Below are 25,548 nucleotides of genomic sequence, written 5' to 3'. Positions count from 1 at the left end.
ATTTCATGTGAGGGGGTTCACCTTCACTTTCTCTTTGCTCCAGAGAGTAGGAGGTTGCATGTGGTGACCAACCTCACAACTGGATGGAAGTGGACATGGGATCAGGTCAAACCTGATTTCAAGGTATCTACGAGGTCTTCAGATGAGATTATCACTTCAGTCTTGAAGGATGTCCTCAGTCTGTTGGGGCTTGTCCAATCTATGGACAAATACATTGTCCATGTTATTTAGACAAATCTATGTCTAAATAGACCGAAAGTGACCAGGAAGAACTCTGCCTCTCTTAGCATGAGCATCAACCTGATCTAGTATAAACATTCTGCTTTTACAGAGTCTCCGTTGAGTCAGTGGCTTTATCAGGCTGGTCTGTGGGCATGTGCACAAGGTATCCTTATAAATGTTGTAGCAGGGCCCCACCTACTGTGGGCCACATCGTTCCCTGGGATGTATAAGAAAGCTACCTAAGCGTGAGCCTGCAAGTGAGCCAGCACTGTTTCTGTTTGCACTTTAACAAATAACGTTTGCCTGGAGATGCACCAGAAGCTGGGGATTCGGTGTTTATTACATGCAGCTGAATGACAAGGCAGATTTAGCCAATCCTGGCAGGGATTGTAGGGAACAGTCTCTGACTGCAGTCATCCATGAAGAAGTGGTTGATAGTTCTGCATACATTGTCAACGTGGCTACTCAGACCAGGGGAAGGCCCTGTCATTCCCATGGGTCTAAGGTATTGTTGTCCTTGACATCGCTGTGCTCATGTCTACCACGCATACATTCAGGACTTCATCCACAGCCCCTCTAGGCTTCATCTCCTCTCAAGTGCCCAGGATGATGGCTCTGTTTCTCTTTTAGACTGGATCAATCTTGTGTAGCCCAGGCTGGCCTTGAACCTACAGAGATCGGCTGTCTTCTGCCTCCCAAGTGCTGACATTAAAGGTGTGTGCCACCACTGCCTGGCCTCTATGGCTAACTAGTGGCTGGCTAGCTCCGCACCCTGATCTTCAGGTGAGCTTTGTTAGACCACAAACAAAACATCACCATAGCAGTCCACGGTTCCCACACCGATTTCCATCAGTGGGTTGTAGCCTGGAAGCTTAAGTCAAATAAACTCTATCCTGCCAACTTGCTTTGGACCACGTGTTCAAACACAGCAACAGAAGGGAACTGGAACGGTACCCTCCACACACTAGGAGCTGATGTAGCTCACCTACTCTCCTGTCCCAGTTCCCATAGGCACCCCTGGTTCTCAGGCCCCTTGGACTCAGACTGAATGGCACCTGTGCACAGCTTCTAGGCCGCCCCAAGCTTGCAGACAGCAGATCGCAGTGCCTCCCTTTTACATATATGAAAACCTTCAATTTGCCCCATTTCTCTGGAGAACCCTAACACAGTACTTCTGCCTTTTAAAGAGTATTCAGGTGAAAATATAGGACTTTGGACTCTCTCTCCTATCCTCAGGCAGATTTGGGCATCAGTGAAGATATGCTCCTAACTAACACAATACCAAACATTGATCCGTGAACTTATGTAAGTCTATTGTGTCCAAAGTAAATTAGATCTCAATAAACAAAAAATTTTAAAATGTACTCTTAAAGGTTTATTGGAGGGGCTGGTGAGATGGTTCAGGACTTAAGAGCATGAGTCGCTCTTGCAGAAGATCTGGGTTTGTTTCCCAGTCCTCACATGTGGTTTACAGCCATCTGTAACTCCAGTTCCGGGTTATCTAGCACCATCGTCTGGGTGTAGTGTACCTGCACAGCTCTCTCTCTCTCTCTCTCTCTCTTTCTCTCTCTCTCTCTCTCTCTCTCTCTCTCTCTCTCACACACACACACACACACACACACACACACACACACACACAGGAGGAGGAGAAGAGGCAGAGGCGAGTAAGGCGAACACAAGAGGCTGTCCAGTCCTAGCATGATATGGGAACTTACAGTCCAGCAGAAGGATAAGGGACTTGGAGGCAGAGAAACCTTGCTCAGCACAAGGACATACCCACCACTGGCCTCTACAAGCCTCTGATTTCTCTTGTTCCTAATTTCGTCTGCCCCACCCTTGCTCCCCCAGCCCAGAGAAGGGGAAATGACCACGCCCACACTTGTGTTTCACAATCGCTCTGCACTTTTATTGTTCACGTTCTTCACATGGCAGATACAGAACTGTCTTCTGGTGTGGCCTGGAACCACAGCGGAAGACTCCACTGACCAGGCAACACCACTCTTGACAAAACTTTCTCCTCGTTTTCCTGACAACCTGGGAAGTGTTGAAGGGTGACCCAGCACAATTTGCACATGCAGAAAGACGGACAGAGAGAGAAAATCCCCCATGAGCCCAGCAACATTTTCCAGAGTTTTCCAAAGTTTGGCTAAAAGCAGCTTGCCAAGGCTTCGGGTTCGTGAGTTTTCCTGGCTGCTGGGAGAGACTGAGATACAGCCCGCGTGACCAGTGGGGGGCGTACTGTGCCAGTGGGGTTAGCAACAGCCACGAGCCCATGCTTGCAAGGACTAACTGCAGGGTGTGGGGAAAAAATTCCAGTTGAAGAAATAAAAAAGGGAACACAGAGTTTAGCTGGGTGGGTACATAGGAAAACTGTAACACTGGACAATGATGGATGTCCTTCTGCCCATGTGAGGGTCTCGAGGGAGACTCCTGTCCCTGGACCAGTCAGTCCCCTTACTGCAGCCGGTTGACTGATTAATTAAATAGCACACGTTATAAAACTTTAAAAATGGAACATTTACAGTCGGGGCCATAAATACGTGCTTTGAAAAGTGTCTACATACATATTTACAGAGTTGCAAGATCAACGATAGTAGTAGCCCTGAAAAAGAAACCCCTTTCATGTGTGACAACTCTCCCAAGTTCTGTCCTCCCACTTTGACTTGGGACCAGAACGGAGCCGAGGAAACAGCACCGAAATTGTCTCAGGCGTCCTCTGCCCCAAAGGCACAAAACCCCAGGACCTCAGTGACCCAGGTTTGAACGCTTCTCTCAGACTCCAACTGTCCACCAGAGCAGAGGGTCAGCAGGTGGTTCTATGGCATCTGAAGATCACCCATTCATAAACTCCCGCTTGGCTCTGTTTTCTTCACCTGTTCATATTTTTTCATTTCCCTTTCTATATTGTTTTCTTTGCTTCCCTTTGCAGCTAATGTGAAAAGTTCAGATGCTAACAGCGTAGGAGGTCCTACCACATGAGACACAGAAGGGTGCAGGAGAGTCCGTCACACCTCCACCTCACGGTCCCTAACCACTGCTTCTTCTAAACAGGAGATGAGGTCTGAAAATGGGCACAGAGTCTGCCTCCTGGGCACGTGGGCTCTAGGGTTTCCTGCAGAGACTTCAGAGCAGTGGACTCTAGAACTTCAAAGGAGGAAATAACTTGAGAGCTGGCAGCTCCAGCTGCTTAGGGAGAAAGAGCGGTTTCCAAGTGCGAGGGCCAAGGTTCAGGCTCAGCCCTGATGGATCGATATGCTATTTGCTATTGATTCCCAGAGACAGTGTGAGGAGAAGGTCGGTGAGGGAGGGGGCAGCATGAAGGGGAACTTGGCCTCCGAAAGGTCATCCTTAGACAGGATCCCTCCCCGCCCCTCAGGGCCAGACCGAAGTCCCGTGATGGCCAACGACAGCTCAAGAAGCACAAAGCAGGGTGAAGGAACTCTTTAAAAAATTGCATAGAAGGAGATGCCCCTCCGGGCAGGATGGCTGCACCACAGAGTGCGGTTCTGGGCCATGTCCAAGGATCATCTGGAGGACAATGTGAAGGCTGCTGCCTTCCTGCTTCCAAGGCTGGGACCTTGGCTTGAAGACCACATGCATGTACCTGCACACACGCATGGACACTCTCTCTCTCTTTCTCTCTCTCACTCACTCTCTCATTCTTGCTCTCTTCACAGCTCAGAGAGGTCAGTACTCTCTGCAGGGCAGAATGCTGGTCCCTTTGGCTTCACTGATTCCAGGTCACTTCAGGTGCTGAGGAGAAACAAAGAGAAAATGACAATAGTGGCCACATACTCACTGCCTTCCATGGCTGTTCATGGTTCCCCATCTAATTATTACATTAAGCAGTTTAATAAAGTATAAAAGACATATAGGTAAAAGCTCCATTTGATAAATTTTCATAGCATATATTGAGCATCTTGAGCATCACATCAAGATGCAGAATATGATGCCCAGCCCACCCTGAGCCACCCTGTTTCAGGATATCTCCCCCCAGATAGCCGTCATCCTGGTTTTAACCACTTTTGACTGGTTTGCCCTTGCCTACCTCTCTGACTTCCTTCCTTCCTTCCTTCCTTCCTTCCTTCCTTCCTTCCTTCCTTCCTTCCTTCCTTCCTTCCTTCTTTCCCTTTCTCCTTCCTTCCTTGTTGTGACATATTTGATTACACTGTGCAAAGATACGTCACTCTAGCCGGGCAGTGGTGACGTACGCTTTTAATCCCAGCATTTGGGAGACAGAGGCAGGTGGATCTCAGTGGGTTTGAGGCCAGCCTGGTCTACAAATTGAGTTCCAGGACAGACAGGACTGTCACACAGAGAAAACTTGTCTCAAAACAAACAAATAAACAAACAAAAAGATATGTCACTCTGATTGGTTTAATAAAAGCTAAATAGTCAATAGCTAGACAGAATTTCCAGGCACAGAGAACACCAGGAAGAAGAAAAGTGGAGACACCAAGAGATGGAGAACAAGCAAGACACACAGGAAGAGAGGTAATAGCCATGAGCCAGGTGGCAGCACATAGATTAAAAGATATGGGTTAATTTAAGTTGCAAGAGCTACTTAGTTACAATAAGCCTAAGCTATCGGTCAAGCTTCCATAATTAATAATAAGTCTCTGTGCTGTGATTCAGAGCTGGCTGGTGGGACAGAGAAGGACTCTCGACAAATGGTGCCCAACGTGGGACATGTATTTTCACACCAGACCTGAAAAAGTTTTTTTTTTTTAAAAAAAAAAGATTCCAAACACACAAAAATGGAGCCAAATTTAGCTTTCTACTCCCAGTCTCTGGTGCAGGCCATGGTAAAGAGATGCATCTTCCAGCTGCAGCCTGTGGGTTTGGGCCGCCAGTCTGCCATGATCTAAGATGCGTGATAATTTAAATTTTGCTCATGCAAACAGAAAAGGTTACAGATACGCAGCTAAGCAGATACAGGCAGGAAAATCACCTTTAAACAGGTTACAGTGTGTTCAAAAAATATACATAGGCTTAAAAAAAAGAAAAGAAAATGGGTATAGACAGTCTTGAAAATAGTTTATGAATAATAAGAAATTTAAAGAAAATAAAATAATATAAAAGGATAATCCACATAAAGATGAAAATACAGAGTCTGGATCCTGTATGGTGTGGGGGCTGATTTACATTCTTCTGATTGTTGAAGAGCAAACAATAGTTGCTGAGACACTGGGTTATAAAAACTACTAGATTACACCAACCCATTTATTTCTAAAATGTCTTAACTTCAGAATGGAAATCAAAAAACATGTTACATTGCTTTTGTTTCTATAGAAAGTGAAAGGCTATAGACTCTTTCAAGGTTGACAGAGATCAGATTTGATTAGGGAAGGGCCCTGACATCAAGAAAAAAAAAAACGTAAAAAACAAGACAGGGGACGTGCATTTTATCTACTCAAACAGAAAACAAAAAGTCTTCTATAACTGAACTTCTATAACTGTGCACCCGTTAGTGCTGGGATTAAAGGTGTGAGCCACCACCTGGATTTGTTTCTGTATTGATCTTGTGTAGCCCAGGGTGGCTGTGAACTCACAGAGATTCATTGCCTCTGTCTCCCAAATCCTGGAATTAAAGGTGTGTGTCACCACTGCCTGGGCGCTAGTGGCTTTAGCTTTGCCTCAGTTCTTCAGGCAAGATTTATTTATCAAAATACAAGTAACATAGCACTAGAGTGGGGCTTCAGAGAGTGACCTTTTCTCCTGCAGTGAGCAGCTCTCCCTCCCTGGGGGCTGTCACCTACAGTCCACTGTCCACAGCGGAAGTCAGAGGACCAGAGCTCTGATACACATTCTGCCCTTCAGCATCCCTCTTGAAAAAGGAGGGTGTTGAGCCATACGTATCTTCCTGAGCTCAGATTCTGTGCCGTGGACTTTCAAACTTTCAAACTTTTCTGCACCTGTGTCCAATAGCGTCCTACACTGAATCTTGTCTCCCTGAAAGCCCTGTGGATAACCAAACTATGTCATGGATCAGGACCTTTGGAAACTATTAGGGGCCCAGCACGTGAGGACATCATAAGAAGGAAGATACGGTCTACAATCAGAACCCTGAGGGCACCAGTCAGTGCTAAAGTTGTTCTCTGGCCTCCACACGCATGTGGACACATGCACACAGTTCTTTTCATTCTTAAACTTGTACTTTGCTGTTTTCATGTGTGTATATACTAGCAGCTTCCCTCACCCTCCTGTATCTCCCACCCACCCCTTTCAAGCCCCTCTCCCCCCAAGTCCCTTTTCTATATTCGGCAGTTTTTGTTTTGAGATCCAGAGACTGTGACTGTGTGCTTGGAAGGCTCCACTAGAGATTTCCAATGGAGCTCACCAGCGGGCCCTCAACTGACAGCAGCGAGTCCCCATTTGCAGAGTCTATCAGTGACCACTGCTTCAGAAGTGGGGTACACGGGTGAGTGTTGGCAGTCTGGTTTGGGCCAGCACATTTCCGCTGACCTTACGGCTGGGACGAGTATGCGACACAACTTTAAAATAAGCATCCTATTACCTGAGTCTGTTCGGGATGACAAAGCAAAACACCACCAAGGGCAACTCTGGAAGCTGCAAGTCCCCATGCACACATGTGCAAGTTGAGACTTGGAGAAACTGACAATCAGTGGATGGCAAAGCTGGGGTTTGGACCCTGGTGGTCCAAGGTCTATACACTAAGTCATAAAATCTCACACCTGCAGAAGGCCCCATGCCAGCCTGGAGGGTCCTTGACATGCCACCTCTCCCATTCGCCTACCCAAGACCTACCTCGGAACCCACCCCCAGACCCAAGAGTCACCCAGACGGTGCCAGGGTGTCTCTGCCTCCTACCTGTCATGGAGCAGACCAAGTGCCTACTCTTTGAAGAAGGGTCCCTGGAACTGAGTTGCTGCTGCGGCCTTGACCTTTCTGCATTGTCTGGTGATGTACGGGGCTGCTGAGGAGGAGCATCGGGATGCCAGGCGGAGACTGTAGCTGTACGGAAAGGAACAGCATGGGTCACATCAGGAACCAGTCAGGGTCTCCGGAATCACTGAAGGTGCACAGATGTCTCCCAGGCCCAAGCACGATGGTCCTTCCTTTCATGCCAGGGGAGGGGTGATGGGATTTCCTAATGGAAACGTAAGCCCCGGCTCCTTTGACATGGTAGGTGTTCTATGGCAGCCTAATAAATGGAATTCAGGCTTTTTGTTTTTTGTTTTTTTTTAGAAAAGTTTTCTTTTGCTTCCTGCCCATTACTCATCCTCCTCCTCCTCCTCGTTGAGGTTCCCACCTTCTCTGGGAAACCTGCCCTCCTGGCCTGTGAGTCCATTCCACCCATCCCCCCTTGTGTCTCCCCAGGTTGTAGCACTCATCACACTTAATTACTATTGTAGAATACAGGTGCTGTCTTCCTTCTGAGCACTAAGAGCCCAAGGTCACATCTTAGCTGATCCACCGCTGGATTAGCACAACAAAGCAGGAATGGCAAGGTGCACCTGTAACTCCAGCAACCCAGGAGGCTGGTGAAATTAGGGCTAGCCTGAATTATATCTAGTACATGGTGAAGCTGTCTCAAAGTGAACGAATGGCTATAGGGTGCTCACTTAGTGCCTGGGTGGTACTGGGCATTTCATGTAGACCGTCAACCTTCCTCTTCGTACAAGCGGCTGAGTCAGACCTGTACTATCTCAACTTCATAGAAGGGCAAATGGAGGCACAGAGAGCCTGCGGATCATCAACTGTCTCTCTGGGCACAGAACACGAGGTGAGCAGGTTGGTGAGGTGCAGATGGCGGAAGTGGGCAGGGCCAGCATTTCTCTACTCCACCTGCTTGAAGCTGGCAGTGCCAGGGGGTGTAGGAGATGAGAGCAGGGTCCATCCTGGAGCTGGCAAACGGCGGTGGGGGGTGAGTCAGTATTCTTTAACCAGGGCCTGGCTTTGGGAATATCTGGAGATATTTGGGTTATCACAACTGGAGGGGGCACTGCTGTATGCATATGCTGGGCAATACTCAGGAAGTTATGAAGCATCCCACAAAGCCCAGGGAAGAAAAGAGCTATGAAGCCAAAGTCTAATACAGTAACACCCTAGCCACAAAGGATTTGCTCCAAGATGCCCCATGCACGTTGGGTGCCGAGAACAGACAGTACTAAGCCCAATATACACTCTGTTTGTTCCTGTACATATGGCTCTGGTAAAGTATGACTTAAGAGACCAAAGGAGCCAGGCCTGGTGGCTCATGCTTGCAACCCCAGCACATGGAAGCAGGGGGACCACATGAGTTTGGGGTCAGCCTGTGCAACATAGTCAGCTTAACAGCCTGGGCTAGACTAAGAGCTCTGAATGTTTTCTTTCTCTTAATATCTCATCGCATGCTCAGCTTCCCTCTGAGAAGCCGCATTGACAGCTGCTCTTTGGCACTTCTGCTGTCACTCTTTCTTGTTTATCTATCAAACAATGAAAACCAGCCCCTAGACACTGAAATTCTGTAGGCCCCACCTCTCTCTCTCCTCCCAGGCAGCGGCAACCACAACCATTTCCACAAGAGGGCGCACTTTCTCGCCAGTCCTGGGCATTCACTCTGGTGTTTCTCAGCTGCCCACAGGAAGGGCCCTCTCTGTCATTACCCCCAAGCACATCTGGCCGAAAGGGAAAACAACTTCAGCCACATTCATATGGCCCCTATGAGCCCCACATTCTTTCTCTCCGGATCCTCCATCCCAGGAGTTAGGAAAAGCACATGATTCTATATTCATCTTATAGATGAAAAAGTGAACACAAGACACAAAGACAGGAGCTTATTCTTGAGCTGGCAGACCCCAGGCCTTGCATCCCCTGACTGCGGTGGACAACAATAACCACCTCGACGTCTCCAGTGTCTCCCATGAGGACTGGGTAAGAGTTGTCTACAGGATAGACTCCTTGGTCCTGAGAAGTTGAATGCTCAATGTCTCTGGAATACACTATTGTGAGTTTGTCAGTAGCTATTGATCTTAGGAGTTCTTGAGTCCAGCTGTGGGGAGCTATCAAAATTGATTGGGGGTAAGCTTGGGAAGCTGAGGTCTGAACCTAGCTCTGACTCCAAGCCTGTTACCTCTGACCTCGACATCCTCCCCAGGTGACCTCATCCACAGCCTCTTAGAGATGAATGATCCCAGTGTCCAGGCCCAGACCACACCTGGATGTAGCCTGAGTCTCAGGATTAGGCACCATTTCCGTACAGAGGGGGCATTACCTGAACATTTGAGAAACTTCTTAAAGTCAGGATCTGGCCTCCACTTGTGGCACACACCTTGTCTCTTTCTTGGTGATCGGTACTCTCTTGACATCCTGAGAGCCAGACCCATGGGAGTCTTCCTGTCCCCTCTTCTGCTGCTGTCAGGGCTCACCTTCCTCCCTGTCATAGACCACCCTTCCCGGGGTCTCCTGCAATGCTTCCTTTCCGTGGCCATGATGACTTCCCTCCAGCCTGCTCTGCTATGATCCTTCCCCTAAAGAGCACACAGGTCATGACACCCCTTCACAGCACCTACCCCTCTCACCACTCTCAGGGCAAGTCCACCTTTCTCTCATACAGAGGGTCTGCAGGGTCCAGCCATCCCAATCTCTTAGTCACCTCGGCCCCTTCAGGGCTCAGTGCTTCATAACCTGAGCAGAGGATTTAGTAGCAGCTGTTTGGGGACAGCTAAGAAACTCATGTTCCCAAGAATTCCATTCAAGCGACTGATTTTCCTTAAAGCCAAGATGCATGGGGGCGGGGGCGGGGGCGGGGGCGGGGCGACGGGACACTTTCTCTGAGCTTCCCACACACACCCGGCTCTGCTCAGAGGGGTGCACCACCTGCAGCATACACAAGGTGCCTTCTGGAAACAAAGTCCAGGGGCCTCATGCACCATGCAAGCCTACCCCAGTCTCTACAGACACAGGCAGGATGGTGCAGGGACCACAGGCAAAGCTCCTTGCCCACATCTGGCTCTTAGGCAAGGTTTGGAAAAGAAGCCCATTTCTGGCAGGCAGGATGCATTCATTTATCTCCCGTGTACTTTGCCTGACTACTCCCTCTGCCAGGGCACTCTTCCCTGCAGCCAGTCATGTGACACCCATTCCCTCCTCTAGGTCTTTGCTCAGATGTTTCCTGGTTAAAAACTGCACCCAACCCCTGGAAGAGAGGTGGTTAATGGTTGCCGGGGACAAGAAGACATTTAATGTAGTGATGTAGCCACTGGTAAGGTGACCCATGGTTCTGTAAATAACCCTTACCCATGCTCCAGTAAGCAACCCTAATGACAACTAATGGGTAGCAAAAAAAGGGGGGAGGAAGAGAGGGGAAAGAGGGAGGGAGGGAGGGAGGGAGGGAGGGAGGGAGGGAGGGAGGGAGGGAAAGAAGGAAGGAAGGAAGGAAGGAAGGAAGGAAGGAAGGAAGGAAGGCAGGAAGGAAGGAAGGAAGGAAAAGCAAAGCAGAAGTGAGACTAATTGGGAAGAAAAGAGACATGGGACCAGTGGGAGTCAGGGGGGAAAAGAGGATAATGGGGTGAATGTGATTAAACTCACTACATCTATGTAGGACTACGTCAGAACGAAACCCATTGTTATGAAATTGAACATAACTAATACATCCAAATAACCTCCCAAACATCCAGGTTGCTGCTCCACAGACCCTGGGACCTATAAAGGACCACCTCCATGTCCAAGGAAACTGGGTGCTAGGGCTCAGGCCTCAGGCTCCCAAAGGACCAGGTTCCTTCTCAGCACCCAGGAATCCATGTGAAAGACATCCAGGTAAGAAGGATTGCACAGGAGCAACAGGAGTGAGGTCAGAGGTGGGGCAAAGACGTGAGAGGTGATGCTGGAACGCAAAGGAGTAGCCAGGAGCAAGGACAAGTCTCAGGCTGACAGCAGCACATGAGCCCTGAGGGACTCGGTCTGCTTGTTGGTCCAGGGTGCCTCCGATGAGGTGACGGAGTCCCAGCGGTTGGTTGTCCTGGTGCTCGAGCAACACTGAGCCTTGGGAGCTAGGGAAGAGGTGAGGTCACAGCACCCAACCTTCTCCTCTCTGGTGCTTTCTCAGATACAAGAGAAAGCTAAAACCAAGGTGAAGGAAAGCTACAGCAAAAGCAAAAACTACAGAAAAAATATAAAACTCCAACAGGGGTGTGGGGTGTGGCCCAGTCGGTAGAGTGCTGGCCTAGCTTGTTGGGAGCCATGGGTTAGAGCCCAGCACCACCTAAAACCCAATGTGCTGGAGAAGGGCTGTCATCGCAGCACCCTGCTTGGGAGGGTCAAGGTCATTCTATGCTAAAGGAGTTCAAGGCCACATGAGACCCCATCCCAAATAAATAAGTAGAAGATAGGCGATTTCATCAATAAATCATCAAAAAAATTAAAATGGGCAAAAGACACCAAATCACTGAGCGAATTTCAACTATAAACACTGCTAGGTGGCACGGCAAAAGAACAGCACCCACCAGCACCTTTACTGTCCAGACCTGGTGTACACAAAGACCACTGCCCAGCACAGCAGGACTGGAAGCACAGGGTATCAGAGCCTGGCTCCCTAGGCTCATGTGTGCTACACGTAACGTGCAAAGCAAACAAACACACCAGACTCCTCGGACCTTACTGATCGAGTGATCACGACGGACAGAAAAGATGCCAAGGGGGGAGTCCCAGGGTGTGAGGAAGGTTTCAGATGTAGCTGTATGTGAGCTGCCACACAGGGATCTCGGAGACACTTGGTCCTTACAGGGGGAGAACGGCAAGTGCAGAGGCCCTGAAGGCAGGTGTGTCTAAAACACAGGCAGGTAAAGGGGAGCAGAGGAGAGGATCTTGTAGGCCCCGAGGGAAATGAGAGCTTACTTGTCCCTGACGTGACAACCGTGGGTTTCCAAGGACAGAAGTGATGAAGGTCTGGCCTTTTCGGACTGCTGGAGGCTGAGCTGTGAGAAGTGGCAGGTTTGGACACACTGAAGTCATGGCAGAGGGAGACATGGCTTCTGGCAATGCCGGGGTTGGACATGGATATGAAGAGGTGTGCAGTCTAGCTTAGCTCCAGAGCAGGATGTGTCCATCCCGCTGACATGGGGAGGGGACTCCAGGGACTCCAGGGACAGCTGGGAGCATATTCACCTGGAAATGCTGACCAGGCACCCAAGTGTGTTAGCTATGTGGCTGACCCAGGACCCAGACGAGAGCATGCATCTCGAACTTGTCAGCACCCGGAGATGGAGGAGGAAGGGTCCAGGGGCTGAGGGTGCAATGGGATGTAGGAACAGCAGGAGTTGGCTGGGTCAAGAATAAACTATCCTGGGGACAGGCAGTTAACGGTGACTACCATTACGGTATCACAACACCAAGCCCCAGACCCACCACGTGCTACCTCTCAGAGGCCGGTGTTAACCTTGGGAACTGATTCCACAGCTGGCAGAGATAAATGCTGGTAGTGACTTCAAGAGAGGACTAGGGGGAAGCACATGTGGGCACAGACTAGGTCATGGAAGCGGGGTGGGGACCTGGGAGGGGCAGTTGACTTCAAGGGACAGCTGTTCACCACGGCATGAGGGCATCTGCTGGGTTTCTGCCTGGCTTCCCCCTGGCTCACACCTCTTATGCACAGACTACGTTGGGCCTCACTTCGGAGGTCTTACCCAACTCTATACCTATGTGGCACAGTTCACTGGGAATCAGTACTGGATAGTCTCGGGAAGGCAAGGGAAGACAGGCCTGAGACTAAGCAGACATAGCCTGCGGACTGCACGAAGGAGCCATCAGTCACTTCCAGGAAATGTCAGTCTGCTGGCATTGTAGGCCCCTCCCATTCACACAAAGCCTCTTGGGAACTGCAGGAACTATAGCCCGCCCTCAGGCCTAGCTCTGCCCAAGGGCCTCCAAACGCTACCTCTCTCTGAGCCACAGGACACTCACTCACCTGCAAAATGAGTATTTCAAGCAAGGGTGGTGGTGGGACAACATCCGTAACCTAAACACTGGGGGCAGGAGTTCCTTCAATCCCGTCCTGCAAGGCCGGGCTACCATCACCGTGGTTTTTTTTTTTGTTTGTTTTTTTTTTGGTGGGGGGTGGGGGGTGGGGGGTGGGGTAGAAGAGGCTCCGCTTAGTGAAGGCACAGGAAAGCAATCTAGATTTAAATCCAGAACCATGTGCTCCTAAGTCTATATGTACCCCTGATGCAGACCTCACAGTGGCGGAGATGAAGCATTCTTCAGTGTGGTGTTCCTCTTCCCTAGACATCACACAGCCCTTTGGATATGCGAGACATCATTAGCACCTGTCTTTTAAAGATGAGCTTAGCCAATGATGTTTAAGATGAGGTCAGCACCAGGGACAAAGCAAGGTTCAACCCTTCACAGGATTTGCTGTTGTTGGTACAAAGGTTCTCCGAAGCTTTGTGTGGCATCAGTGCTGGCCCCGGGACTCCAGAACTTGGCATCAGATGCCAGTGTTGAAGGTAGTTCATCCCAAGAACAAGCCCAAGGCTGATCTTATCTGAGTAGCTCATGCAGGACTTTCTACTCCTGCCTCCGTGGAGAAGCCCCGTGTCCCTGGCTGGCAGTGTCCCAGCCACAGGGCTGGCACCGTCATTGCAAAGGCACGCTTACCATGTGATTGCATGGGCATTAGTCAATGGGAAAGGAGCTGCCAAAGAGCAAGGAAATTATGGGACGGGGGCCAGGTCCCGCCTTCAGCTTCTGCGCCTTCCCCCAAAGCCCTCACCCTGTCTGGCGCCAACCTCAACAGTTTAACCTGCTCCACACACTGGAGATGATGTGGCCTCAGGTCATCGGTCCCACCCTGGGCTGCTCCATCAGCTCACTGGGTGGAGGAGACCTTCCAGAAAGTCTCCTCCTGACTGGGGACAGACAGCCTGGCCCAGTTAGACACTACTCAACTTGGAGAGCCAACAGTTTGCAGCTAGGTGGAAGCAGGTATAGAATGACATACCCCCGCCCTGCAAACATCCTTCAGAGAGGGTGAGCAGCTGGCCCAGCGAACAAGGACTGAAGCAGTATAGAGTCCTAAGGATAGCAGGCAGCTCATGACTGACCTAACTTGTCTCCCCCATTTATCTGTCAACTAACTCACTGGCACTATGGGATGTAGCCGTGAGCAAAGCTCAAACACTGCATACATGAGAAGTTTTCTAAGGAGATGAATCTACTCGGGGCCTTGAGAGGAGGAACATGGGGTTCCTTAATTGTATGTGTGTTCATTTGTACCTGAGAGCGTGCAGCCTTAGGTGCCCTTTCTCTGGTGCTATCCACCTTGAGTTTTTAAAACAGGATCTCTCCTTGGCCTGAAGTCACTAAGGAGTCTTGGTGAGTTGGATAGGGAACCCCTCTGCCTCCCAAGTGCTGGGACATAAACAAGCAGTCACCTTGCATGTTCTCATGAACAACGCTACTTTCATTAATGACTCCTGGGAAGCAAACACTGGGGCTCAGGATTTACAGAAGAACTGTAACCGTTGATTACAGAGCGCCGGGGTGACACCAAAGGCAAATGAGTCTCAACTGTGTCATTCTGTCCACAGCTAGCGTCATATTTTCTGGGACATTCCTACTGTCCCAGCACCTACGCTTCAACTCCTTAGGCAACAGGGGACACGTGACATCCAGTGACTGAGGATCTGCGGCATCACCCTTTGATCCTGTTAGCTGCCTTATTACAGTAGCTCTGACTCACAGGTGTGATGGGGACATACCCAAGGTGGGTGACACTAGACTGTGGGTTGAGGCTTTGGAAACATGTCCAAACACAGCCCAGTCAAGTGCGTACAGCATTGTGAAATCAGCCAATGTGGAAGTCGACCAGAAGGTTCTTCCTTATTCTGGGTGAAAATCGGAAGACACGGGAGGAGTGGGATCCCTTGCAATGCATTCTGGGTGGCTGCACTGGAAAGGGAATCCATGGATGCCAAGTGAAAATCGGAAGACACGGGAGGAGTGGGATCCCCTGCAATGCATTCTGGGTGGCTGCACTGGAAAGGGAGCCCATGGATGCCAAGTGTCAGGACTAGGGTAGGAGATGATCCCAATGTTGGGAGGACATAGCAGAAAGGTGCAAGCCCACGTGGATAGCTTAACTCCTGAGGCTTGGCTGAGGTCAAAACTTGCCTGGAAGAATTCAGGTCTGAAAAGAGCAAGTTCATGCACTAGGAATAAACACTGGTTCCACTGCTAGTGGCCCCACAAACTGCCACCCACATTCAGAGGGCCTAGTTCAGTCTTATGCAGATTCCCCAGCTGTCAGTCCGGGAGTCACTACCTTCTCAGCCTAGACATGGTGGAGGGGGAAAGGGCCTTGGCCCCATCTAAGTGATGTGACATTTCTTTGACTCCCCATGGGAGGCCCCACCCTCTCTGAGGAGTGCATGGGGGTGGGGTGGGAAGAAGATGGGGAGAGCAGGAAGACAGGAGGGAGAGGGAAATGGGATTGGTATGTAAAATATTGTTTTAAAAATTAAAAAAAGGACGCAGGTTCTGTGTTATGTACCAGTGTGGACTGTGAAGGAAGAAGCCAAACTTACTGGGGCCTCTGAATTAACAAACGGTGTTACGCTGTTCTGCCAGCAGTCTGATCAGCTGTTTCGGTTTGTATGCATATACATGAGTAAGTAACACACATGGGTGCATGTGAAAGCCAGAGGACAGATTTGAGGGTCATCCTTAGTTTCTCGTTGGTTTGGAGCTTGTCAGTTAGGTAGAAAGAATGGCCACTGAGTCCTATGGAATCCACCTGTGTCTTAGGTTAGACTGAATGGCCAGAGTCCTGCACCTGGGTCTGCTTCCCTGTGGGGTCTGCGAATTGAGCTCAGGTCTTTGTGCTTCACCCACTGAGCCTTCCTCCCAGCTCACACCATGAACCCTTACCCTCGGAGACTGCATACTGAGGCACTAACCCTTCAGCCAGGTTTGTCACTGCGTCACTCTGGGAAGTAGCCACTGCCTTTCACTGATCATTTCAACAGCTCCAAGAGTCACGTTTTAACCCAAAACTTCGGTAGTTTCGTCAGTAGTTCATGTTATAACCAGCCCTATTTCTTTTCCTTCCATTATCCTACAAGTACTGAGTCTGTATAGGAGCTTGGGCTGTGGAGGGTGCTGGGGAGGCATGGCCAGGGAGGATGCTGCACAAGCCAGCCCAAGTCATGATTCAAGTTCCTATTTCCTCCTTAGGAAATCGCAAAGGACAGACAGGTAAGTGGGGAATTCTCAGTTCCACCTCAGCTCTGACTGTAGGAGAGTCCTGGGCTGTGAAGCTGCCCCTGACTTACCAGTCACTAGTGGGCTATGAAGACGATGAGGAAGTATCTGTAAAAGAGCCTGAACAATTCTCTACCCCAAAAAGAGATGGTCAAGGCAGAATACATAGTGAAAGCTGGGAGGAAATTACATGAAGAGTAATATATATCCGTTTAGGATAGAAGGGGCTCACTTGGGAAGCTAATTTCAAAGTCACAGGGGTGATGGTTCAGTATACTGGGAACTTTACATAAACTTCTCGGGGTCCTGGCAGTCAAGAAATGGTAGGGGTTTTTTTTGTTTTTGTTTTTTAAGCAGAAATTAACGAGACTGCTCATACTCAGCAAAATACTACCCTCACCTAAGCAGGTGTCAGCCATAGCTCCAGATGTCATTCTGTGCAACAGTTACTCCAATCACCACGGCTGGGCTCAAACCTAATGCCACTGAGGACAAACCACGTTAAGGACTTCTTCAGCAGCTTCCACCCTCACGGAGTCCCTCAGTGACCACCACGATGAAGACTGCTCAAGGGCATCCCACCCACTTCATGAGGAGCCAGTTATTGAATGTTGCCTGGTAGTTACTCCACGAAGGTTACATTACCTTGGTGGGTGCTAAAAGTCACTAAGCTGCCTTCCTAGAAGTCTGTGTCACCTTCATTAACATTCATAGTCCATGGGTGGAGGCCTCACTCTACTGAGCAGGCAACCCAGGCTTGGCCAGCAAACGCTCATTACTGACGGAACCAAGGGAAGCATCGTAATTCAGCTGGCTCCTCCAACTCCACCGAAACAAAAACAAGTTCTGCACAGTGACATGGGTATCAAGCCACATCAGGCACAGCTATATAAATGAAGTGAATTTAATACAAAACAACCAGGTGGCTCCGCACTGCAGCCCAGCACAACAACAGCTCAGAGATCAAACTCCAAGGTGTGACGTCCCCTTACACCAATGTGGGACAGGATTCAAATACTGTCATCTTTCCTTCTAGGTTACCTGGAATGAGAACTCTGCTTCCCTCAGGTCCCACTATGTACTCAGAAGACTTGTCACACAAGTGGCTACTCCTGCTCGACAGGACTGGCGTATCCCAGCGGTCATCTCTAAGTCCTGGGGCACAGGAATGCTCTCTGGCTCCACAGCATGATACAGAATACAGCCCGACATCTGATGGCCTACACTGATGTTTTCTGATTAGCAGGAGCTAGGGAGAGGACATCCAGTCATCACATGACAAAAGCCATCTGAAAATGCTCCTGCGGCCTAGCTGGGCTGACGAGGGCTAGGCCTGACGACAGAGAGAAAGAAGAGGATGCTACAACAAAAACTAAAGCAACGAGGCTTAGAGAACGTCATCCCAATAAGGGATACTGAAATGCATCCCTGCAACCTAGTTAATCTGCCTTACATAGAAACTGTCCCTAAATACTGCTGTGACAACATATGGAAGCCAACATACATTCTTGTTGCTAACCACATGTGCCTCAAAGTCCAGGATGCTATGAAGTGAGTCCTATTTAAAATTTACATTTATATTGATGTTAAGACTCAACCGATTATTAAACCACAACTCCAAAATATGCAGTAAATGTCTGTCTAAACACTGATAGATTCCCGCTCAGAATATAAACTTGCATTTCACAGTCCCGGACTCGGTGTCCCAATTGACATCAGTCTTGTTCCATGCAACATCTCACGGAGAACCTATCACAGGACCCCTGGAGAAGCTGCTTCTTTGGCTGGCTTTCTGCTTTGGTTTGGTAGCTGAACACTAAAGTCATAGGATGTCTAAGCTTCTTGTAACATCTGCCTGAATTTCCTACCACTCTCCATCAGAGTTTGAAAACGACAGCCAGCCAGCACCAGTGAGGCAGAAACCACAGTGCGCACAAATCCAATTACAGAAGTATTTCCAAGACCCTCATGGCTCAAAATTAAATCTGATTTTTGGAATTGCACTAAGTAATTTAATGCAGTCATGTGAGCTTACCCCCCATCTCTAGTCCTCAAGCTTAATCAGAAGTAAATGAAGCTCATAGAGACCCTTAAGGCCCTACCGCTCTGTTAAAATGGAGTGGAGGGGGCACTGGTTCAGTTACCACATGACAGCTCACCACTGTTTGAAGAGCACCCCACACGCATGCACCACTGTAATACATCAACACAGGCAAAACCCTCACACACAAGACAATCTTGAAATAATCTTTAAAACAATACCACAGGAAGATCTGATTGTGCATGTCAGTTTGCTGAGATGGGACAAGTCTAGACCAGCCTTCTCTGGGGGTTAACACACAGCTGGCCATGGTCTGCTGGCAGTCCTGAGCCTGACTTAAGAATAACTGTCGTGAAAAACCAAAATAGATAGCCAGACAGATAACTGTCATCACAAAGGGTGGGGTGTTAGCAGACTTGCTTTTACATGCATAAACTCGGTTCCTGCTTCAGTCAACTGCTGCAGCAGAGGGCAGCTCTCTGACTGCCTCCTCTGAAAGGAGGATGAGAGAGAAGGGGCAGAACTGAACCACCAGCCAGGGCAGCCCTTCAGCCCTATCGTGCTCCGTGTTTACTAACGCCCAAGTCTGGTGGAGAAAGTACCAGGATGGCTCCTGCGATCCTGAAGAGGAAGAGGGCATTGTGAAGGGAGGGAGAAAGGGTAAGTGATGAGCAGTGTGTGGCCTAAGGCACAACCCCAAAGCGAGTTTGCAGCAGTTCATGCCTTCCTAACCACACGCACTCACAAACCCCAAGTTCTGTCCTAGAATCTTCTTCTTGTATGACGCTGGATGTTTTTTATTCATAATTTTATGCAACACAGATCTCATCTTTACCCTCAACATGGAACTTTCTGTTATTTGGTATTTCATAGCATTGTGCAGTAGTTGATGTGGGATTCCCCTCTGTACGCTATGCTCACCGCCCCTGCTAAGTGGGCGTGGTTAGGACCAACTCCAAGGCTTTACAGAAGGTCCTGGGGTACAACAAGGTCTGCGGCAGGAAGGCTCAGGGCACAGAGAGGAAGTGGTTTAAGAGGGTCCTCAATCTGAGGAGGCTCCACACCCCAGTCCCGTGCCACCAGTGCTTTAAGTCCAGAGCTCAGGTTCAGTGTCTTCTGAAGTGTATCCTACAGGATGGTCGTATCCTGCATGTGGCTTAAAACCCACAGACCTGAAAGGGATGGAGCTACACACTCAAATTCTTGTTTGTGGGCTGAAATTAACCAGAACGTTTAAAGTAGAAACTGTCCAGCATTCCCGGATCTCATGGTCTACGCTGATGAGGGCTCTTCCAGTGAACTATTAAAACCCTGGGCCAGAAGGGATGTAGGTCTCTCTTAATGGCCTGCCCACACTTCCAAATACACACTAGTACTCTAACAGAAAATTGGGACTAGATGGGCAAGTGACAGTCAGTCTAGCATCAGGGAAGAAAAGCTAGGGGGTGCTGCCAGAACTGGAAAGCCAACAGGCAAGACTATTCTCCTTAGTCGTTGGTTAAGCCCTTAGGGCACCTGCAATGTGGCCCGTGAATTCACATAATCCTCTCCATTTACCATGTTCTAATGCATTTTCAAAGTAAACTACCCTGAATAAAGTTTCCTACAGACGTCACAGTGAGCAAACCTCACTACCCAAACACACGCAGCACATCCAAAGTGAGCCTGGACGTCGTCAGCGTTTAGATCTAAGTGTGGACATCTTCATTCCCAGTCATCAGCACTCAGCAGCAAGCTGGTTGCTCCTTTCTCATCAATCAGCTTTGGGGACTATGACGTGAGAACACACTCCAAACAGGAAGTATGACACCACAGGAAAGATAGCCAGGAAAAGACTCACAGAGGTTGCAAATTTTTGCTCTGCTTTCTGGGACAGGGTCTCACTATGTAGCCTTGGCTGGCTAAGTAGCCCTCTCTAGTCTCAAACTCCGAGGTCTGCCGCCTCTGCCTCCCGAATGTTGGGATCAATGATGCCACAGCACCACACTTTCCATGCCAGAATTTCTGTTCGTTCTGGTTGCTAACATACAGTGATACTCCTAGACCAGGGCCTGGCACTTGCTAAAGATACAAAACCAAGCTGACTCTACAAACTCTTGCCAGGAAGAACTTGCTACAATCCAGCTCTAGAAATCTAGTGCTTGCTACAGCCAGCACTAGATTCACCACCAGAAATGACGTGAGGTGCCTCTAGACAGTCAAAGGGACAGAAAGCTCTAGTCGTTTAGCTTTTTAATGTTTAAAAGCTATTTCAATCTTTATGTAGACTACATAAAGGGTAAGAGGAACTGGAATGGAACAGCTCCTTCTTTACCAGATGGACATGGATGGCATGGCGCCTTGGGAACGCTTCCATTTGGCAAATGTACCTGAGGTACCAGCACCTGTCAGAGTCAAGGACATCATGGAGATCAGGAGAAGCACACACCCGGCTGTTCTTTACCAGTGTGGGTGGGGTAGCGTGCAGGTCCAGCAACAGTCCACTCCTTGCTTTCTGCACACTGGAAACTAAGATCCAGGAAACAGCACTCACCCAAGGCTAAGTCACCAAACACCAGGAAAGGACAAGGGTCCGATGAATGTAAGCTAAATGGACATGGAGGGAGGGACGCTGCTTCTTAGAGTGCCATCAAGATCTGGCTTCCTGGTAGGGCACTGCGGTACATCTGTGTGCACTTGTGTACAGCATTTACAAGAACAACTGCTGAAGGGATTTCCAACTTTCATCATGCTCCCCTCCTTCTCCCTGGGTTTCTGAGAGCCTGGTAGGTAGACTTGTGAACACCTGGACAGGTTGTCAGGCCCGCGGGTCCTCTCCCTAGAGGAAGGTCAGATAATGGGCTCTAGGACACAAAGTGATAGAGTGGTTGGCTACTGGAAAAGGCCCCCTATACACATGTTAATGCCCCTGGAAGAAACACAAGCTTTTCATCCATGCCTGGGAGAACTATAAAAGTCAACCTGCAAATTAAAATGCACACAGCACAGATGCAGTTGAGATCTCAGGTAACACCCTCAGTCCTTTGAACTGTTCTCAGAATCCACAAGCTTGATCCAGCTACATGTCTACCCTCTGAAAGGAAGCAACTGCAATTAACAGAACTCAGTTGACGCCAGAAAGACACAGGTGGCCGACTACATAGACTACACACCAAACAAGGTCCAAGTAGCCTGCTCCCCCTTATGGACAAAATACAGTCCTTTCACAAGTGTTTACAATGCGTTCGTTTATTGATTACAATGTTATAGAATGAACCATCCAATTCTTCCCTAGTTATCAGGTGTTTTAAATAACATGAAAAAAAAATCTTTCTTAGCCATCTAACAAGCAGAGGATGTATCCATTCTAAGAGGGCAAAATAGCAAACATCACTCTTGTATGTCTGTAATAAACTCCGTCAAGGCTACATTGGTTAAAATCAATGAACAATCCCTTTCATAGGTCAAATAGTAAATTTAATGTTTCCATTAGAATAGTCTTTATAGTACTCTGCAACAAGAAGCAATAAAATAACTAACAGCAAACTTCAGTACAGCAGACACTGTCCAGATTAACAATGTGAACAAAAATATAAGATGTAAATCACATTAATACAATTGAAGCACCCAAAACAATTTAAATAATTTTAAATATTTTATTTTTAAATGGCTACAAATGCTTTATACAGTATTTCAACATAAAATCTCCTTAACAGAAATGTAACAAAATGGGAATGATAGTGAAAGGTTAAAGTGGCACAAATTCATCAAACAAGTATTAAACTACAAATTTTAAGAGGTAGATTACTTTTAAGGTTAAGTACAAAACACAGCATGAATAAAACGTAGCCATTTCCCACCAACTCAGTCACGAATCTGGGGGTATCAGGACTCATGGAGAAGTGGTACTGATCCACTTCGGAAGAAAGAGGCCAACCTTGCTTTCAATCTACTGAGACTGAAGTGTAAGGCCTGGTGTGCTGATACAGACAGCTATACAGGCCTGGATGCTTTCCATACTGACACACTGCTACATAGTATCTCATAATATAACAGCTCTAAATTGATGCCAGGCAGTGAGAGGATAGCGTCCACCTGGATAGACAAACATGACACTAATAGAGGCATAAAAAGAAGTCCATTTCCAATCTGGTTTCCTCTGCATTGTGCTGCCAATCTGCTTGTGGTTTTTTTAAAAAAAGGGCAAGGGTAGAGATCGGCTAGATGCCTCTCTGTGTAATATACACGAAAGAAAGGTATCAAGGGCTGGTGTGTGAGCAAGCATTTTGAGGTGAGTGCACCTGATCTGTCATCCCTGAAACTATGAGAACCACTGATGAAACAAGAGCACTTGCTTTGCAAGGTTCAGTTGGATCACTCCCCAATCTGCTCTCTGCCAGACTCAGAGCTGTGCTGTCAGTCCGGCAATGAGGAAGGAGCCAGTCCATCTAGCCCGTCTTACGGCACCCTTCTCTTTGGATCCCCCGAGAGTCCAGTACACATGTGAGCACACCAAAGAGATGGATGCCTAACCCTAACCAGGAAAAGAAACCTGTTGGTAAGCAGCTGTCAACTTTTGAGTCAGCTTCAACTGGTCTTGCAAGCTGGGTAGAGTTCGTATCCTTTGCTGTAGTGCTTATCCTACAGTGAGCATATAATATCTTTTAGTCAGTTAAGGTTTGTTTTGTGGGGGTGGGAGGTTTTCTACAGGAAGTTCCTAGAAAATAAGAAAACTGAAGATAAATGACAACATTAACACAACCTTATATGAACTGACCATGTTAAAGAAAAAGGTGAAGTGACTCTAAGACAAATGTCGCCAAGACAGAAACACATAAATGATTCTAATAGTTTTAGTATCGCTACGCCGACCTCCAAGACGCAGGGCTGTTTCCTACCTACAGTGGGTGAGGCTGTCAGGGGAGAGGGGTACTTTGTTAACTCAGCACTTGGTGGTGGCGGAGAAAGTGGCGGAGAATCTGTCCCAAAGTTGCTTCTTTTCTAGCTTTCTAACTTCTGGGCATTGGTGGTGGAGGACGGGGTGTTGTGGATAATGAAACATTGCTCAGATAGAGCAGCCCTTTGGATCACCGGGAGAGACTACAGTAAGAGTCTGACTTCCTTTCTAGAAAGAAGTCCTCAAAAGATATACAAAGGCAGCAGCAAGAAGGCCCAGGCAGACTGTGCTACACACCCAGGGCAAGACTCACCTGTTTTGTTTTGTTTTTTGGTGCATATGTGCACATGTGGTTTTGTTGTGAGAAAAGCATTTGGAGTGTGTGGCTTTTTACCCCCAGAATGGCATACCAGCTGATGCTTCTGGAAGTGGTCAGCTGATAATATGTGGATTCCTGTGCTCAATGCTGTGTTCTGGTTATGCCTGTGGCTCGTGGCAGCCATGTCCATGAAAAAACTACAGAACCCTATACTGGCTTTCAAATAATTATGGTTTGCTGCAATTAACAAGCAGGCAGGAGTGAGCTGCAAGTTCTGCAGAGCTGAGGACAGCAAATCACTGCCCATGGGAGCTCCATGAACAACAGCTGCTTGCATCATGGAGTCTCCTCTAAGCCAACTGAGAGAAACACTGAACAGAGAACCACTATCAGTAAACGTTCCTCCCTTGTCAGCATACAACACACAAGCTTCTGAGAATGAACTCAGTCTAGCCTATATCAGCCCTGAGTTAGAAAACACCTGGTGTACATATGCCCGCAGCCAAGAATCCTACTGCTGTCTACATTTGTTATGAAATACTAATAACTAAACACTCTGCAGAAACACCCAGTCTTATGTCTAGAGAGTCAAACATCATGTCCCATTGGACATTCGGTTTTTAATTGTCCAAAACAATTCATGAAGTTGTAGCCCCATGGTAAGTGCCTTGGATGATGCCCCCATTCTGCAGATCTGTCTACAGCACAGGGGCAGTGACTCACAAAGGAAAAAGATTAGCTACCAGGGACAGCTATTGCATCATCTATGTTTTCATTACCTGTTACTTTAAGAAGCGATACTTTTAGGTCAACTTTAACTCCAGCAACGTAACTCTGTTAACTATCAGAATAGTTTAAAGTTTCCTGGAATAAAGAAGATACATTTGGGGGCACTTTAGCCTTAAGGAGTCTTTACAATACCAGTAAGAGCAAAGTGGGTGACCTTTATACATTTACTCCTGAAAAGTCTCAACAGGATCCAGTATGAAAGAGGAAAAGCTTTTAGAAAATACTAGAACAGGACATCCTAAAGCATCAACCACCTGGAGGTGTTCTTAATGGTAACCCACAAAAACGATGGCTCAGCTATGTTCCGTTTGTGCAGAATTCCCTAGAACAGAGGCCGATAACAAGAACGGCGTGCAGACGACTGAAAACAGTGTTTTCTATCCCCACAGCCAACTCCACAATGCCACCTATGCACCAGTATGGTCAAAGATGACCAGATCTATAGCAACTAACACTCAGCATGTTTTGAAATACCTTCAAAAATTCCAATCATTCAGTCCTACAGTGAATCATTCAATCGGCCTTTGCTGGTGCCCACTGTCTCAAGCTCTTGTTTTGCTATGCTTCAAGGCACACGAGGACCAAGAACTAGATGATCAGTCAGTCATACAGTAACAGTGGAACTGCGTGCTTAGGTCTTCTCTACAAGTCACTCCACAGCTGTCCGTAATTTTGTCTGCTTCCAACACCCAGAATTATAGCCATGACAGCCCAGAATGAAGGCAGGTGTCCAAGTATATGCCTTCTGATGGCCACTGACTGGAGACATTGAGACATTATTTGGGAATTCCAAGTGTATATCAACTCAGCCTGAGAAGTTAATGTAACAGTTCAAACTAGGGCCACATCATCCTGTCTGTCCCTGAGAACCATTTCTAATACGGGGAGAACATGGAATAAGGCAGTAAGGTCAAGTGAGATGAAACGAAACCTAATGTTACTGGGGAAGGCACTGAGCCTCAGGGCCACAGGGCTCTGCCTCCCTGCAATCTGAGTGCCGAGTCCACTCTTCTTGCCCATTAGAACCTTGACTGCTGGTCACACTAAGGCTGAAAGCAGAGGGCTGGGTGGGGGAACATAAGGCATTTTTAAGATATATGG

The 25,548-nt window shown here is 48.2% G+C and overlaps 1 protein-coding gene across 6 annotated transcripts in view; it reads right to left on the bottom strand.

The window, feature by feature from the left end:
• Positions 1 to 2,101: 2,101 nt before the first annotated feature.
• The window catches only part of Prdm2 (PR/SET domain 2), a 106,117-nt gene continuing 82,670 nt past the window's right edge, over positions 2,102 to 25,548 (bottom strand). For 5 of the 6 annotated variants that reach the window (XM_087906919.1, XM_087906917.1, XM_087906916.1 and 2 more), the window contains 2 exons: positions 7,054 to 7,197; positions 2,102 to 3,975 (listed from right to left, as the gene is read on the bottom strand). In XM_087906919.1, coding sequence (XP_087763045.1) covers positions 7,077 to 7,197 — 121 coding nt within the window. In that variant the 3' untranslated portion in view covers positions 2,102 to 3,975; positions 7,054 to 7,076. Of the gene's footprint in view, positions 3,976 to 7,053; positions 7,198 to 21,675; positions 23,160 to 25,548 lie in introns of those variants that run through there. The other variant, XM_087906918.1, reaches the window with a different exon arrangement.

Source organism: Myodes glareolus, chromosome 6, assembly GCF_982192425.1.
Source record: "Myodes glareolus chromosome 6, mMyoGla1.1, whole genome shotgun sequence".
In the NCBI taxonomy this organism is placed as follows: Eukaryota; Metazoa; Chordata; class Mammalia; order Rodentia; family Cricetidae; genus Myodes; species Myodes glareolus.
This window is presented reverse-complemented; position numbering and strand designations above follow the sequence as displayed.